The sequence below is a fragment of the Apium graveolens genome, unplaced genomic scaffold, assembly GCF_009905375.1.
Source record: "Apium graveolens cultivar Ventura unplaced genomic scaffold, ASM990537v1 ctg6256, whole genome shotgun sequence".
In the NCBI taxonomy this organism is placed as follows: domain Eukaryota; kingdom Viridiplantae; phylum Streptophyta; class Magnoliopsida; order Apiales; family Apiaceae; genus Apium; species Apium graveolens.
In genome coordinates, this window is record NW_027419325.1 from 41,996 (window position 1) to 57,433 (window position 15,438).

Below are 15,438 nucleotides of genomic sequence, written 5' to 3' on the forward strand. Positions count from 1 at the left end.
AAATCCAAATTGAATATCTCTTTATTTCAGAAATCCAAAAAATTCCTTTAAAATATTGATTGAATACACCCCTCTTAGTATTAGCAATATTCTGTTATCATTTATTTTTAATTAGCCATTCATTTAAACAAGAAAACATAGTACAAACAAGTCAATAACAGCAGTAATAACAGCAGTAGTGAATTAGCTTCACATCAGTGAATATTTGGCCTTGGCCTTAATATGTTTCCTGGTGAATCACAAAAGAAAATAACAATTATTAGAATTTCGAGATATTTATTTTTTTGGTATCTAAACAACCCATGGGACGAAGCACAAAACATGGAATAAATTAAATTTATAAATAAAAAAGTTTGAATAAAGTCTGGTTCGGCCCGATCGGGTCTGACTTGTGGGCCTAAAACAGGGCTCATATTTTAAAAGAAGCCCAGTCAGACCGATTTTTAAAAAAACGATCCAATTCTTTTTTGGGTTAAATATCAAAGTGATTACTCAACTGAATGTCATATATCGGTTTAATAATCAAAGTTAACGGGGTATTATTTAAATCACTAAAGTCATAATAAATATCATACATATACCTCAAAATATGTGCTCGAGAATTAAAATTTATTTTATGGATTTCTATATATTTTTCTTGAATCCTATTAAAACGAAATGAAAATGTATGAATTCTAGTATTTTCTATAATATAATAAGATTTTTTAAAATTTATCTACTATTTATTTTTAATTTTGTAGTCATTTGCTTTATTTAAATAAAAATAATTAGTAGATAATTTTTTAAAAATCTCAAAAAATCATCTAAAATATTATGTATTCATAACTTTTCATTTGGTTGTAATAAAATTTTAAAAAAAAGTTTAGAACTCCATAAAATAAATTTTAATTATCGAGCACATATTTTGAGGTATCTGTTTGATATTTATTATTACTTTAGTGATCCAAATGATACCTAGTTAAGTTTGATGATTAAACTGATAGATGGCCTTCAGTTGAGTGACCACTTTGATATTTAACCCATTCTTTTTTATAGAAATCAGACATTTTAAAGCTTGAATAAAACCGGGCTCGATTGCTTATTTGTACATCTCTTATCACCAAAAAAAGGACACACCAGATTATACATTCCAATTATTATAATTTAGTATTGATGACACCAATACAACTGATAAAATGTGAAGATTTATTTTTGCGGGAGAAACTGAACTAATAGCCGCAAAGACACCTCCTTCAAATGGCAACGAACTATGAAGACCAATGACAATCTATTATGTCGGAACCTCACATTTCTCTACACTAATTACCGGTCTTTCCTCGTCTCTCTCGTTTCCTTACATTTTCACTTCAAATCTCTATATACATTTATCCACATTCACTATGTTTCTCACATGCATCATTGCACAACCTCATGGAGGATCAGAAATTCTATTATTTTTAAGTTTGTTCACCCCTTAGAGATTTTTAAATTTTTTAAATAAATAAATATGGGATCGGCGAAAAAGATCACTGTGATTGGCTTGTCTGCTGTTGTCCTGGTTGCAGTGGTGGTAGCCGTGGCAGTAGGTGTAAACAAAGGTGGCGGTGATGGGAAAAGCAGTGGTGGTAAAGTTGCGACAGCAAGCAAAGCTGTGAATACAATGTGTCAACCTTGTGACTACAAAGATGCTTGTGCACAGAGTCTTCAAAATGCCAATTCAACAGACCCTAGAGAACTTATCAAAGTTGGATTTGAGGTAGCTATTACCGACATGAAAGGCGCGATTAGCAACTCCTCAACTCTCCAAGAAGCTGAGAAAGATCCACGTACTTCCGATGCTTATGGCATTTGTAAAGATCTTTTGAACACTGCCATTGATGATTTGCACAGGTCTTTTGATAAAGTTGGTAAATTTGAAATGGACAAGATGGATGATTACATTGCGGATTTAAAAACATGGCTCAGTGGAGTGATTACTCATCAGGATACTTGTATTGATGCATTCCAAAACACAACAGGGGATGCAGGAGAAAAAATGAAGAAAGTTCTGAAATCAGCTTCTGAGCTTTCTAGCAATGCACTAGCAATGGTTAGTGAGTTAACCAACATGATTTCAAATATCGACATCCCCGGATTTGATCTTAAGAAACAGAAGAGGAGACTTCTTTCTAATGATCAGTTCCCAGAGTGGGTTGATCATCCTCAGAGGAGACTGCTTCAATCGAATCCTAAACCTAATGCAGTCGTTGCTCAGGACGGCTCAGGCCAGTTCAAGACTGTTAATGATGCCCTTAAAACAGTCCCGCTAAAAAACACAGCTCCCTTTATCATTCAAATTAAGGCTGGTATTTATAAGGAGTATGTTGACGTCCCCAGGCACGTAGACAATGTCGTCTTCATTGGTGAAGGTGCCACCAAAACCAAGATTACCGGAAACAAGAATTTCATTGACGGCGTCAATACCTACAAAACTGCAACCGTTGGTAAAGTACTCTTGTTTCACATTTTTTTTCCTCATTATGATTTGTAATAAGGACATTGCCTGTTTGCAACGAAGGGGACCAGGGCCAAAGTTTTTACATTAGCATTCTACAACATTTTCTTATTAAAAACGCTATTTGTCTCGAGCATGCACAAATTAATTTTGTCACTAATTACACCAAATTATAACATGCAGCTGTTAATGGAGACGGATTCATGGCTAAGGACATTGGATTCGAGAACTCAGCAGGAGCCGAAAAGCACCAAGCTGTTGCACTTCGAGTATCAGCTGACCGAACTGTCTTCTACAGATGCCAATTGGATGGTTACCAAGACACACTCTACACACACACTTACCGTCAATTCTACCGTGAATGCACCATCACAGGAACAATCGATTTCATCTTCGGGGATGCAGCTGCAGTCTTCCAAAGCTGCACAATGAAGGTAAGAAAGCCCATGGCCAATCAAGGGTGCATGGTAACAGCTCAAGGACGAAAAGAGAAACGTGGAACTGGTGGCCTTATCCTCCAAAACTGCACCATTTCCGCAGAAGCAGATGTGCTGTCTATGAACCCCGCACCAAAACAGTACCTAGGACGACCTTGGAAAGAATTTTCTCGAACAATAATAATGCAATCATTTATCGATAAAAACATTGATCCTGAAGGATGGTCACCCTGGACCGGCAATTTCGGACAGGACACTTGTTTCTATGCAGAGTTCAATAACAGAGGACCGGGATCAGATACATCCAAACGGGTGAAGTGGAAGGGTATACAAAATATTAAACAACAAGATGCTGATACATTTACTGCAGGTAAATTTATTCAAGGTGACACATGGGTCAAAAACAGTCAAGTTCCTTATGATTCTGCAATGATGAAAGTGTAAATAAATTGAAGCAGCCGTGCATTTGAAGGTATACATAGTTTTGTAGTTTCTAATAAAGGGATATATAGGGATGGCTAGAGAATAACAACATATCCTGCAGGTAGGAAAATGCACAGATGACTTTTGTTGATAGTAATTTGTTAAAGCATTTTGTAGGTTTAAGATCCGTATTAATGTTTCTCCTATATTGTATAGAACATAGAAAACTTGTACAAATAGACATTTGTATTGTATTTATTTGATATTTGGAAAGATATTTAATTATCGGAAATTTCTAATTTACAAGGATAATGTTCTTAATTTCAAAATTAAGAATATACCCTAGTTGTTCTTAAACGTGATGACGTAAATGGCACATGAGCCACAAGTTACGTCACCTAATGAGAAAGTTAAAAACAAGAAAAAAAAATTATCGGAATTTTCCAGACTGGTTTCACCTGAGTGATTAGTTGAAGGTGTAATCTGAAGGAGGTGTAATGACTGTGCAATCAACTTATAAGCTAAATTTAATCTGAGATGACCTATTTCTGCTGGTTAATCAAAAAAAACAAAATATTTGGAAAAAACCTGCTCGCATATCTCTAATAGTTGGCAGTACCCTTCGAGTAGTGCCAACTTTGCCAAGTGCAGGTACCAGTTTCTTGAACTTAAACATATTTATGTCACAACAGTTGCTAGTGTTTTTACTTGCATTTCGTTTGCAATTAATTAGAATTGCTCAAGAAAATTACTTCGGATACCCGGATTCTGATTTAATTATATTCACATGATCGTCTAGATTAAACCTGAAGGTGATATTACAAGTATACAAAACGAAACCTCCATTATTTAATTACACTGAAGTCATATAGTCCATCCAGCATTTCAAGGCTTCAATTTATGAAATTGTAGAGAATGACATTTGATAGCACAGAAAATTATTTCTTCTAATCCTGGCCTAATCCATGTCTAAGGGGGCTAAACAAACTCCACAAAGAAATGAAGATTGTTTAAGGGGGCTAAACAAACTCCCAAAAGAAACCAAGATAGGAAATTATAGAATCAACATTATTATTTTCAGAACTAGTTCTGAACCACAAAATCCAATATAATGGTCAACAACATGCACAGATGACTTGTATATTTGGGAAAACCCTGTATATACGGGGTGCAATGCAATAAACAAAGACACAATGGATAAGGGGGGACAGAAAGCCGGTCTCCTAGCAAATGCAAACACATGATAGAATAATCCTACACATAAAAATGCACAAGCACAAAAAGTAAGAAAACATATTTAGTTGGCAAAGCCATATGAAATTTAACAGAAACAATAGTCTTTTGTAACCACGTGGGACTGAGCAACAACATTCAGTAACAAAACTGATGTACCAATGTACGTGCTACACAACAGTTTGGACGATGGGAAATTTAGAAGAAACGATAGCCTTAGCTGCAGTTACAAATCATGTTTAGAAAATAGTGCAAAAATGAAAACAAGCAAAAACGACTCTTACTGCCAGTCTTCGAACCATATCCAGCCAGACCAATGACTTACAGTTTATCCTCAAAGTCGGATAGAGGTGTCATCTGTTGCTTCAAGCCCTTGCGCTTGCGAATATCAGTTACGAGAGTTGATGCCTGAGATCCAACCTCCAATGGATCAGAACTCATCATGTCCCAATGATCAAACACACTCTGTGGGAAGGCTTGCCCTGAAGTAGCAGCTCTCAATTGGGCTGAGAATCCAAAGGACTCAACAACAGGAAGGTATGCCTTAATGTTGTACAGAGGTGTACCAGGCCTCTGCATTTCTTCAAACACATGCCCACGCTTTTGATTAAGAACACTGTAAATACCCCCAAGTGCACCTTCTGGCGCTTGGATTTCCACCAGGTAAACTGGTTCCAAAAGACGTGGTTTGGCAGTTAACTGTGAAGCATAGATAACCCTCCTTGCAGTTGGGATAACCTGGCCACCACCTCTGTGAATAGCATCAGCATGGAGAACAACATCACAGACCTCAAAACAAATTCCTCGCATATTTTCTTCACATAAAGCACCTTCCTTTGATGCCCACTGAAAACCAGCAACAACAGAATCCTTAATTTCATTAAGGTATTGTACTCCCTTACACATATCAACCACCATATTGGGCCCAGTAGTCTCAGGACCAAAACACCAGATCTTCTTTGCAAGATCTTTGTCCCATCCAAACTCTTCAGCCAAAATTTTGGATCGGATCTTAGGGTCATCCCTTGGACCAATGCGACCTTCATCAATAGCCTCCGCAAGTCCTTCTTCCAGTGGTCTAGCTTCCATGTACAAACGATTATGCTTGTTGGGAGACTTGCTCATCACAGTACGGACAGACTTCTCAAGAACAGTTTCGCGGAAGGAAACAACAGGATCTGACTGAATGATTTCAGCACCACCCATGAAGTCGTCCTGCAAATCCTTCAAGCAAATCTCAAGGTGGAGTTCCCCAGCACCAGCAATAATATGCTCTCCAGACTCTTCAATAGTACAAACAACCATAGGATCAGACTTGGACAACCGCTTCAGTCCTTCCACAAGTTTGGGAAGGTCGGAGGCAACCTTGCACTGCACAGCAACACGCACGACAGGTGAGACAGAAAACTTCATTGCTTTGATGGGATGGGCATCAACTTCCTTCTCGTTTGTCAAAGTCGCGTTCTTGGTGATAAACTGATCTAAACCAACCAGGGCAACTGTGTTCCCACATGGCACATCCTCTACAGTTTCCTGCTTCTTTCCCATCCAAATAACAGTTCTTTGGACACTCTTCACATATAAATCTTTCTTCTCCCCAGGAACAAAGTTTGGACCCATGATCCTGACCTTCAACCCAGTGGAGACCTTGCCAGCAAACACACGACCAAATGCAAAAAACCTTCCTTTGTCAGAAGCTGGAATCATCTTAGAAACATAAAGCATAAGTGGTCCTTCAGGATCACAGTTTCTAATCGCATTAGCATAAACATCATCAAGTGGTCCCTCGTACAAATTTTCAACACGGTACTTTTGAGCTGTTGCAGGAGAGGGCAGATGGAATATCATCATTTCCAATAGGGCAGTACTTGCAGGAAGCCAGGTTTGCATGACACGTTTCATCAAGGGCTTTCCCATCAGATCCTTCTCATCAGACTTCATGGTAACACCAAGTTTCTTCAACATAGGCCATAGCTTATCTTTCTGATCGTTCATGCAGGTACTAATTATCTGCTTGATGGGTTCATAACAGAACTGAACAAACCCACGCTTGCATGTGGCACTTCCGGTATTCTTGGTGGTCCACTTTTTGGTAGCAGGATCAAAGAAATTTTCACCCCAGAGCCTTTCCATCATCTTAGCCTCATCAACACCAAACTTAGAGGCATACATCTTTGCAAAGTTAGTTAGAGTGAAAGCCCACCCATGTAACCCAGCTGAGAAAGCAACAGTTCCTTTCTCAGGGTAAACCTGAACGTCACCAAGGAGGGGATCTTCATAGGTTGCCATGATCACATTTGCATTCTCAATAACCCTTTGATATGTTTGGTAAGCATCCTCACCATCAACCTGGAGCTCAAGGAAACACCTGTCCATCTTGTTAACAGTCAAAACAGGTCGAATCCTCTCACCAAGAGCTTGTCTAAGGACAGTTTCTGTTTGGACACAAACACCTTCAATGCAATCAACCACGACAAGTGCACCATCAGTGATACGAAGAGCTGCTGTGACCTCTGATGAAAAGTCAACGTGTCCGGGGGAATCTATAAGATTGATGAGATATTCATTCCCCTTGCGCTCTCCTTTAAAGCTTGCCAGAGATTCATCTGACATCTCATAGTAAAGGGAGATACCAGTAGACTTGATGGTAATACCACGCTCAGCTTCATCGGCTCGAGTATCAGTCATGCGGACATCCCCAGCAGTTTCTTGTGCGATAATACCAGCAGCAGCCACTAGAGAATCGGTAAGTGTTGATTTCCCTGGAAAAAGAAAAAGTAAAGTTATGCTTTATAGACTACTAAAAATATATACAAGAGATTCCACTAACATAAACACAGACATTCCATTAACTAAAATGTTGTTAATACTTGTAATTATACTTGAGGTTCAACAAATTAAGCCACAATCATACCTAGAGAAAAAATCTTTCACATGCTATAATCATACCCAGGGAGAAAATCTTTAATTTTCACTTTCAGTAAAGACTTAAGACTACACTCGCAAAATAATATTTAAGGTCAAGACAAAAAATAATGGCTTAACTGGTCACTATGCAAGACAACCATTCACAACTGACTTTAATATACAACAAAAGACTCAGATATGCATATCATGAAGAGGAGAAAAAATTGTTCGGTTCCAATAGTTTACAGAAGAATACTATTGAGCATTGATGGTACCCTACATGTGTTAAGATAACCAGCAGTCCGATTAGAATTAGTTTAATCAGCTAGACTTCACAACCGCACCATAATTCAACAAGCATATATTAGTAAAAGAGATGTTCCAAGGACAAGTCATACCATGATCAACATGAGCAATAACAGACATATTACGAATGTTCTGTTTTAAGTCCATAATCCTTCGGAGCTCCTCAGCTGTAAACTTCACCTGTAAGATAAACGCACAATAAATTAGCCATAAAACATCATAATAGTCTCTCCCCAATAGTATCACAAATCTATTTGTATAAAATTGTTCATCGAATCAGAAACAAATGACTTACCATCTTGTCAGCCGCTTAAATTTCACCAACTAAAATAGTACTTAAAAAGCTTCTAATTCAGATCTCCCTGCTCAATAGAAAAAGAAAACAAAATATAACATCCAGCTCAATATCGATCGTAATCAAGCACAAAATCATCCAATTCAATATCGACCGTAATCAAGTACAAAAACATCCATTTCAATATCAATCGTAATCAACTACAAAATATCCAATTCAATGGCAATCAACTGCAAATCATCTACAATCAAACATACACAAATAAAACTGTTTAACCAACCAAAAACAAATATCTACACAAACAAATCTAACTTCATATCTTCATATTAGCAGTGGATAAATTTTATAACATTACATCTAATCTATACACACACATAAAACAGTACAAACATATATAATCTAAATCTATGAACATCTAATCAAGCAAATCTAACTTCGAATATTAACAAACATATATAGTCTAGATCTCTGAACATACCAGACAAAACAAACACTTGTAAAATCAAAGTCTCAGAAAATGAACTTAAAACAACTAACAAATGAAGCACAAGCAACACAGTAACTAATAAACAGATGCATATAATAGGATTTAAGACGCTAATGCGTATATAATAGTTTTTATTCAAGTAGATAAGTTGAGGACTTACCAAGAGAGAGGGAGGGAGGGGGAGAGAGAGGGGGGAGGCGAGGAGAGAGATGACAAGAGGAGAGAGTGAGAGGCTTTGGTTGTTCAAACCCTAATTTGAGGGTACAATGGTAAGAAAGTTTACAAGCATTGGACTTTATGAGTTTTGCTTGCTTGTGGGCCAGTCCATTGTAGTGATCACCTTGACACTTACCCTCGCCGCAGAGTTTTAATGAGGAAAGAAAGTTTGAATAAAAGACTTTCTGCTTCCTAGTTTTTAAAAGAAGCCAAGGTGAAAATAAGTGATAATTAATGTAAATTTTAGAAATTTTTACTCCAAAAATAGGATGAAAGTATTTTACCTCCCTACCACTTACTTTCTTCCCTTAAAAAAAATTGAGAGCGAGACCTTGGATTTGACAATACTAATATACGACACGCAAATAATTAGTCTTTGGGTTTGAAAATTTGGTACACGAGCACGAAAGTACACGAACACGAAAAATCATGAATATAATTAGTATCGGGTTTGAGTTTCTGATATAGGTACACGACAAGGAATGAAAGTACACGAAACAAATAAATAATTAAATTTTAAAAATATATAATATAAATTTATATACTAAATACCAAATATGAATTTTACCTATTCTAAATAACATATATATTTATAATTGTAAATACTAAATTATATTTTATTGTTCCTTTACTATGTGAGTGAGCACTTGACCATTTTATTATCTATATAATATTTATTTGATAATTATTCTCACAATTAATATTTGTTAGTTGACTATTAATATCTATATAATACTTATTGCTCACAATTAATATATATTAATTGACGCATCGTTAATATCTATATAATTTTTATTTCACCCATCATTCATTATTAAAAACGAAGGAATACAACAACAGGGGCTTTGATGAGCAATTTAATTAATATGACGATTATGCCCCTATTTAATATCTATATAATATTTATTTGATAATTATTCTCACAATTAATATTTGTTAGTTGACTATTAATATCTATATAATACTTATTGCTCACAATTAATATATATCAATTGACGCATCGTTAATATCTATATAATTTTTATTTCACCCATCATTCATTATTAAAAACTAGGGACTTTTTCTCGCGCTACCCACGGATATTATCCGACATTTTAGTAACGTAAAAAATTGTTAACTTTTTTAATTATATTATCGGACAACCAAAAATATAGATTCACCTAAAATATTGTCGTGATATGCAAGTAAAACTACAACCATTATTGTTTGGTAAAACCCGAACATAAATGCAAGGATTCTCGACTCAAATATTCTGAACGAAATGTGGACTTAGTTTTTTAATGGTTAGATATAAAGATATGATCATAAAAACGACCTTTAGAACAATATAAAAACTTTGTTACATAGTATAGATAGTTGTGGCAGATGTGTTATCTCGATCCATTTCAAATTTTATTCATAATGGATTACTTTCAGGTGTTAAAATGGCTCATGATTGTCTAATGGGCTCTCACATTTTCTTTGCTGATGACTCCATGTTGTTTTTACAAGCAAACGAATCAGCGGCAAGAAATATCCACCTTCTTCTTCAGGAATATTGTCTAGCCTCTTGTCAGAAAATTAAACTTTAAATCTTTAGTTTTGTTTAGCTCGAATTATACTTTAGAGTTTAAAAATAAAGTTATTGATATTTTGGGAATTTCATAATAATCTGGGAAAGATAAGTATTTTGGTTTTCCAGGTTATCTAGGTACGAATAAATCAGAGATTTTTTCTTATATGTTAGAAAAACTATTAAAAGATACGCAAGGTTGGAAGATTAAATTATTATCACATGCATGTAGGGAGATCCTGATCAAAACTGTCATTCAGGCAATTCCCTCATATGTTATGCACGGCTTTCTTCTTTCTCGGAGTATGATAAATAAAATTACGCGGTTAGAAGATTTTGGTAGGGAGGTGTGTTGTGCAAGACATGCCTGTATCATAACAAGACTAAGTTAAATTTAACAACCCTAAGAATTAGTTGTATGATAATCTAAATTTGTATTTTGTATTGTATTATTTGAGTCTGTAAAAATGTTAAAGATTAGACTGGGGTATTTTTCTGTAAACAGTCTCAAGCCTAAGAATAAAATCTGGAAGAAGATCAAGAAGATCAAGAAGATCATGCCTCAGAGAAATTGTGAAGAAGCTTGGAGTTGAATAAATCTGTTTTATGAAAAATATTTTAAGTTAAGATATCTACAAGTCACAGATCAAGTCATATCGAGAAGTCATTCGAGAACTCCAGAATGACTTATCGAGAAGTCCAAATTGTCATATCGAGAAGTCTAGAAATATTGACAAGTCAAATGAAGATATAAATATTGGAGATATCGACAAGTCATTTCTGCATATTAAGAACTAAGAGATATCGACAAGGTAAATGAAGATGTGAAGATCAGAGATATCGACAAGTTATTTCTACATGCAGAGATTTGGAGATCTCGACAAGCCAAGTTCACTTATAGAGAACTCATAGATCTCGACAAGTCAAAGTTACCTATCGAGGACTCAGAGATTTCAACAAGTCAAAGTTACCTATCGAGAACTCAGAGATCTCGACAAGTCAAAGTTATCTATCGAGAACTCAGAGACCTCGACAAGTCAAAACACTTACAGAGAACTAAGAGATCTCGATAAGCCATTATACTTATCGAGATGTCACTACAAGAATAATGGGAATTATGGGTGATCAGGGAATTATGGGAATTAGACTACTACGCATTAAAGGCCCCTCTGTTTTTATGTACATGGGCAGCAAGTGACAAAGGTGTCAAGTTCGATGATCTTGGTTTCACCCTTGTCAACTTCAATCGACCAGGTCACAAAAAGGACAAATATGTCTCTATTGACCAAGTCAACCAAGTATTTTATATTGAGGATCCAGTTGATGCTAATTGGTCCGTTGTGTTATCGGCGACAACTCGAAACTATCATGATGTTTACAATGAAGATGCTCCTGAAGACACCTCCTGGAACCCTCCCCCATTCTGTTCTAATATCCCTACATGTGACCCTGCTAAAATTGATGATGCAAGTGTTTGTAATATAAGAGAAAATGTTGAGGGTATATGGGTCAAAAAGTTATAGAAGTCTAGCTATATATTCTCCTTATTTGTAATTTTTCTTGTTATTTGTAATTTTTCTTGTTATTTGTAATGTATCTTGTGATCTCTGTTTTCTTGTAATTTTTCAATGTAGTTATAGAAGTCTATCTGTAATTTTTCTTGACAATTAAATGAGAATTTTGTTTAATTTTCTGCATATCTGTTAGACATTATACCATGAACTGTGTAGTTGTTCTAATCTGTTAAATATTAGTTAATTTTTCAGATTAGAGGAAGAGGAAAGAATGGCACCAAAAAAGCAAATGCGAAAGCAATCAGAAAAGACTGCATCACAGAATCTTAGCGGTGGAAGCCCCAAGCGGCTGGAGGATGTTCCGAACAATGATGAAAACAATGAAGGGCATGCATCGGAATCTCAACCGACTAACTCAGAACAGACAAATACTACAACTAATACTGCTACAAGGAAGTCTGAGGGTAAGCGAGGCGTATGCGCAATGTACAAAGTGATTGTCAAGAAAGCTCGCGGGAAGAAAGTTAAAGTCACTGCCAATGAATGGGGGATTCCTAATGGGGAAACTAGAGCCCGTTTGCAGTCTTACATTGGTATGTTGGCTAGGACTACGATTCCAATCGACATTCCTACGTGGCCAAATGTAGACCCTGAATTAAAATCAAAGCTTTGGTTAGATCTCCAGGTACTAGATCAATTGTAAAAAATTATTATCAAATATAGATCTTGAATATAAGTTTTTCCTATTATGATTTTGTGAACTTGTGTTTTTTCAGGCTACCTTCAAAGTTAAACCAGAAATTGAAAACATGGTCCCAAAGTCAACAGGCTCTAAATGGCGACAGTTTAAGACTGATTTGACGAGAAAGTATGTGCTACCATTTATTGGAGAAAAGAAGAAGCTGAGTAAGCCGCCAAGAGGCTATGGCTATGTTAGTAAGGCAACCTGGAAAAGGTTTGTGAGACAGAGGACTGATTCTAAGTGGAAGGTATGTTTTAATTCTGTAATATATGATTTTGGTGATTTTTTTGTATCGTCTGTTATAATTTTTGTAATCTTGTGACATGTTTTTAGGAAATTCATGACACACAAAGTGAAAGAGTGTCTAAGAGAAAATATCATCACCGGTTGTCAAGAAAGGGCTACATCGGTTTAAAAGAAGATGAGGTAAGAAAAGTTCATTTAATTGTATAACTGTATTTAATTTATAATAGGTCAGTCCATAATAAATTAGAGTCCTACATTTTTTAGCCCTGGAGTTATTTGTATTACTGTATTTTATTTTATTTATAACAGATAAAAAAAGGAAGGTTGAATCCGGGAGAAGAACCGGATAGAGCGATTTTTTGGCAAAAGGCTCGTAAGCGGAAAAATGGACAAGAGGTCGATGAAGATTTGGCTGTTGTATGCGATAAAATTGTAAGTTTTAATTTTGGTTAAATTACATTAAAGTAGGCGAATCAGTAAAATTAGGACGACATAAATCAGTAAAGTAGGCGAATCAGTATAAATAGGACCCCTGTCAATGTTTTAGTTAATTGGTCTTTAATCATACTGATTACAATTATGCGAAATAATTATTATTTATCTTTTATTGAAAACTAGTTAACTCCATTTTGGTTAATTTATTTTCTTGTTAACAGAACGCATTGTTGGAAAAAAAGAAGAAGGGTGAGATTCAGTTTTCTGGTGCTAAAGATGTTCTGACAATGGCTTTGGAGAGTCGTGAGCATTCTGGGAGGGTTCGGGCTGTTGGAGGGTACATCACTCCAAAACAATACTTTAATTTGCCAAGAGAGCCAAAGCTTCGAATCACAAAGGCAGAGTTGATCGCCCGTGATCGACAAAGGGATGAACTGCTTGAAAAAAAAACGCAAACTCTCGAGGCAGAGATTGATCGCTTGAAGTCAGTGATCGAAAGTGGAGGTACTTTTCACTCTCCAATGCCATCTGAAAAGGCAAGTTTCGATCCGGAAAAGGATAAAGAAATGAAGTCAAATCCACCACCTGCAAGAGGAGTTGTGTTGGTATATGAAGATGATGACTGTGTTTTTACAGATGGCCCAACTAGGCCTTCACCTCCTGGAAGTCACGTAAGTTATTTTAATTTTGTGAGCAACCTTGTCATTTATCTTACTAAGGTAAATCATTGTTACCTTAATTTTTTAATTTTGTTTATTTAAATATTATAGGCCCAACGATCTTGTGAGCTATCTGTCGAGAGACTTGAGAATAAGGTTGCATTTGGTATGGTATATCCTCGCGAGGATAATTTAACTGATTTGGTACATGGAGTTGATATACCAATTGGACATCAATGTGTCTCCGTTGATGGCCTCATAAAACCAGATGCCTTGCTTCCAGCTGAGACACGTGGTGATGACATGATGATTGTCCGCGATGCTCTAGGATCTTTTTTGGCATGGCTTGAGGAATTAATTAGCTACACAAATGTTGCGGTATAATGAATAATATATATATGTATAATATTGTCTGAATTTTGAAATTAAATTGTTCATTTCAAGATATTAAAAATTAAGTGGTATGTACATTTTATTTTGGTTTTATATTATCATCAGGTGCAGAAAAAAGAAAGGCCCCGAACAAGTGCTGAAAAAATAAAAAAGAATGACGGGTTGCAGGATTTGAAGGCACAATTTCTTCAAGCAAAGCTAGGTGCGAAAGTGCCAAAGGGCTTTAAGCTGTTGTATAAACATGCAACAACTTGGATGAAAACTACCGGGGTCAGTATCCAGGTTCGATGTGAGCCGAATGTGTTTGGACATGAAAAAACAATTTATTTGTTGTATGAGAATGTTGTGTCTTTATTGGAGTTTGAAATGTTGGGCCAAGCAGTAGTTGCAAGTTACATGGCGTAAGTTACCTTTTTTTTCTTTTTAATGATCATTTTTTTTAATGTTTGTAATTTTCCAGAACTTGCATTTTAACATCAGCACTCTTTCGATAGGCACTTGCATTCTGAGATTCGTGAAATACCAGAACTGGCGGAGACATTTGCTTTTATTGACCCCGAATCCACATATCACGTGAATGCTGATTTTGAAGCATACATTTTAAACCGGTTGAGAGAGGGTAACCCAGATCGCCTATGCTTTCTTCCGCATAATCAGAAGTAAGTACTTATTGTAATACTGAAAATTAAAAACATGGATAGTACAGTACAAATTTCTATGTGATGTGTCCTATCTGTCTTTGTTTTTTTATGAAAATAGTATGCATTGGATTTTGGTCGTTATCTGGGAAGGGGAAATATATATTCTGAATCCACTACCTCACCCGACACAATTTTCAGAACTAGAAAAGGCGTTATCAAGGTAAATTTTTATTAACGTAACAGTTTGGTATAATTGCATGTTCATTTCTGTACATTATATGAGATTTTATGTTTTTTATGCAGGGCTTTGAAAAGTTACAACTCTGAAATCGGCAGGGGCAACAAGATGGCCAAGGCAAAGTTTCTTAGTGTAAGTACAATAGATCGAGTACCTAATATTTGTGCTTAATATATATGATTTATTTGACATGCCTGATTTGTCTTTTAATTAATGAAATAGGGATCTCCCAAACAACCCG

General features: G+C 35.9%; 2 protein-coding genes across 2 annotated transcripts; one reads left to right on the forward strand and one right to left on the reverse strand.

The window, feature by feature from the left end:
* The first annotated feature begins 1,404 nt into the window (after window positions 1-1,404).
* Window positions 1,405-3,619, forward strand: LOC141703134 (pectinesterase-like). Its single transcript, XM_074506732.1, has 2 exons — window positions 1,405-2,462; window positions 2,657-3,619. The coding sequence occupies exons 1-2, from the start codon at window positions 1,487-1,489 to the stop codon at window positions 3,352-3,354; spliced, it is 1,674 nt and encodes a 557-aa protein (XP_074362833.1). The 5' UTR covers window positions 1,405-1,486; the 3' UTR covers window positions 3,355-3,619.
* Window positions 3,620-4,612: 993 nt separating this feature from the next.
* On the reverse strand, window positions 4,613-8,885 carry LOC141703132 (elongation factor 2). Its single transcript, XM_074506730.1, has 4 exons — window positions 8,722-8,885; window positions 8,075-8,141; window positions 7,872-7,959; window positions 4,613-7,328 (listed from the first exon to the last, which is right to left on the reverse strand). Exons 2-4 carry the CDS (start codon window positions 8,075-8,077, stop codon window positions 4,888-4,890), a joined length of 2,532 nt encoding a protein of 843 aa, XP_074362831.1. The 5' UTR covers window positions 8,078-8,141; window positions 8,722-8,885; the 3' UTR covers window positions 4,613-4,887.
* Between the last annotated feature and the right edge of the window lie 6,553 nt (window positions 8,886-15,438).

What these genes read in the sequence shown, in the direction of transcription:
- LOC141703132 (XM_074506730.1), bottom strand. An exon ending in TATTGCTCATGTTGATCATG is followed by an intron (nt 7,329 to 7,871) that starts GTATGACTTGTC and finishes TTCTTTTTCCAG; the next exon opens with GGAAATCAACACTTACCGAT.
- LOC141703134 (XM_074506732.1), top strand. Translation starts at nt 1,487, where the DNA reads ATGGGATCGGCGAAAAAGATCACTGTGATTGGCTTGTCTGCTGTTGTC. An exon ending in CTACAAAACTGCAACCGTTG is followed by an intron (nt 2,463 to 2,656) that starts GTAAAGTACTCT and finishes TATAACATGCAG; the next exon opens with CTGTTAATGGAGACGGATTC.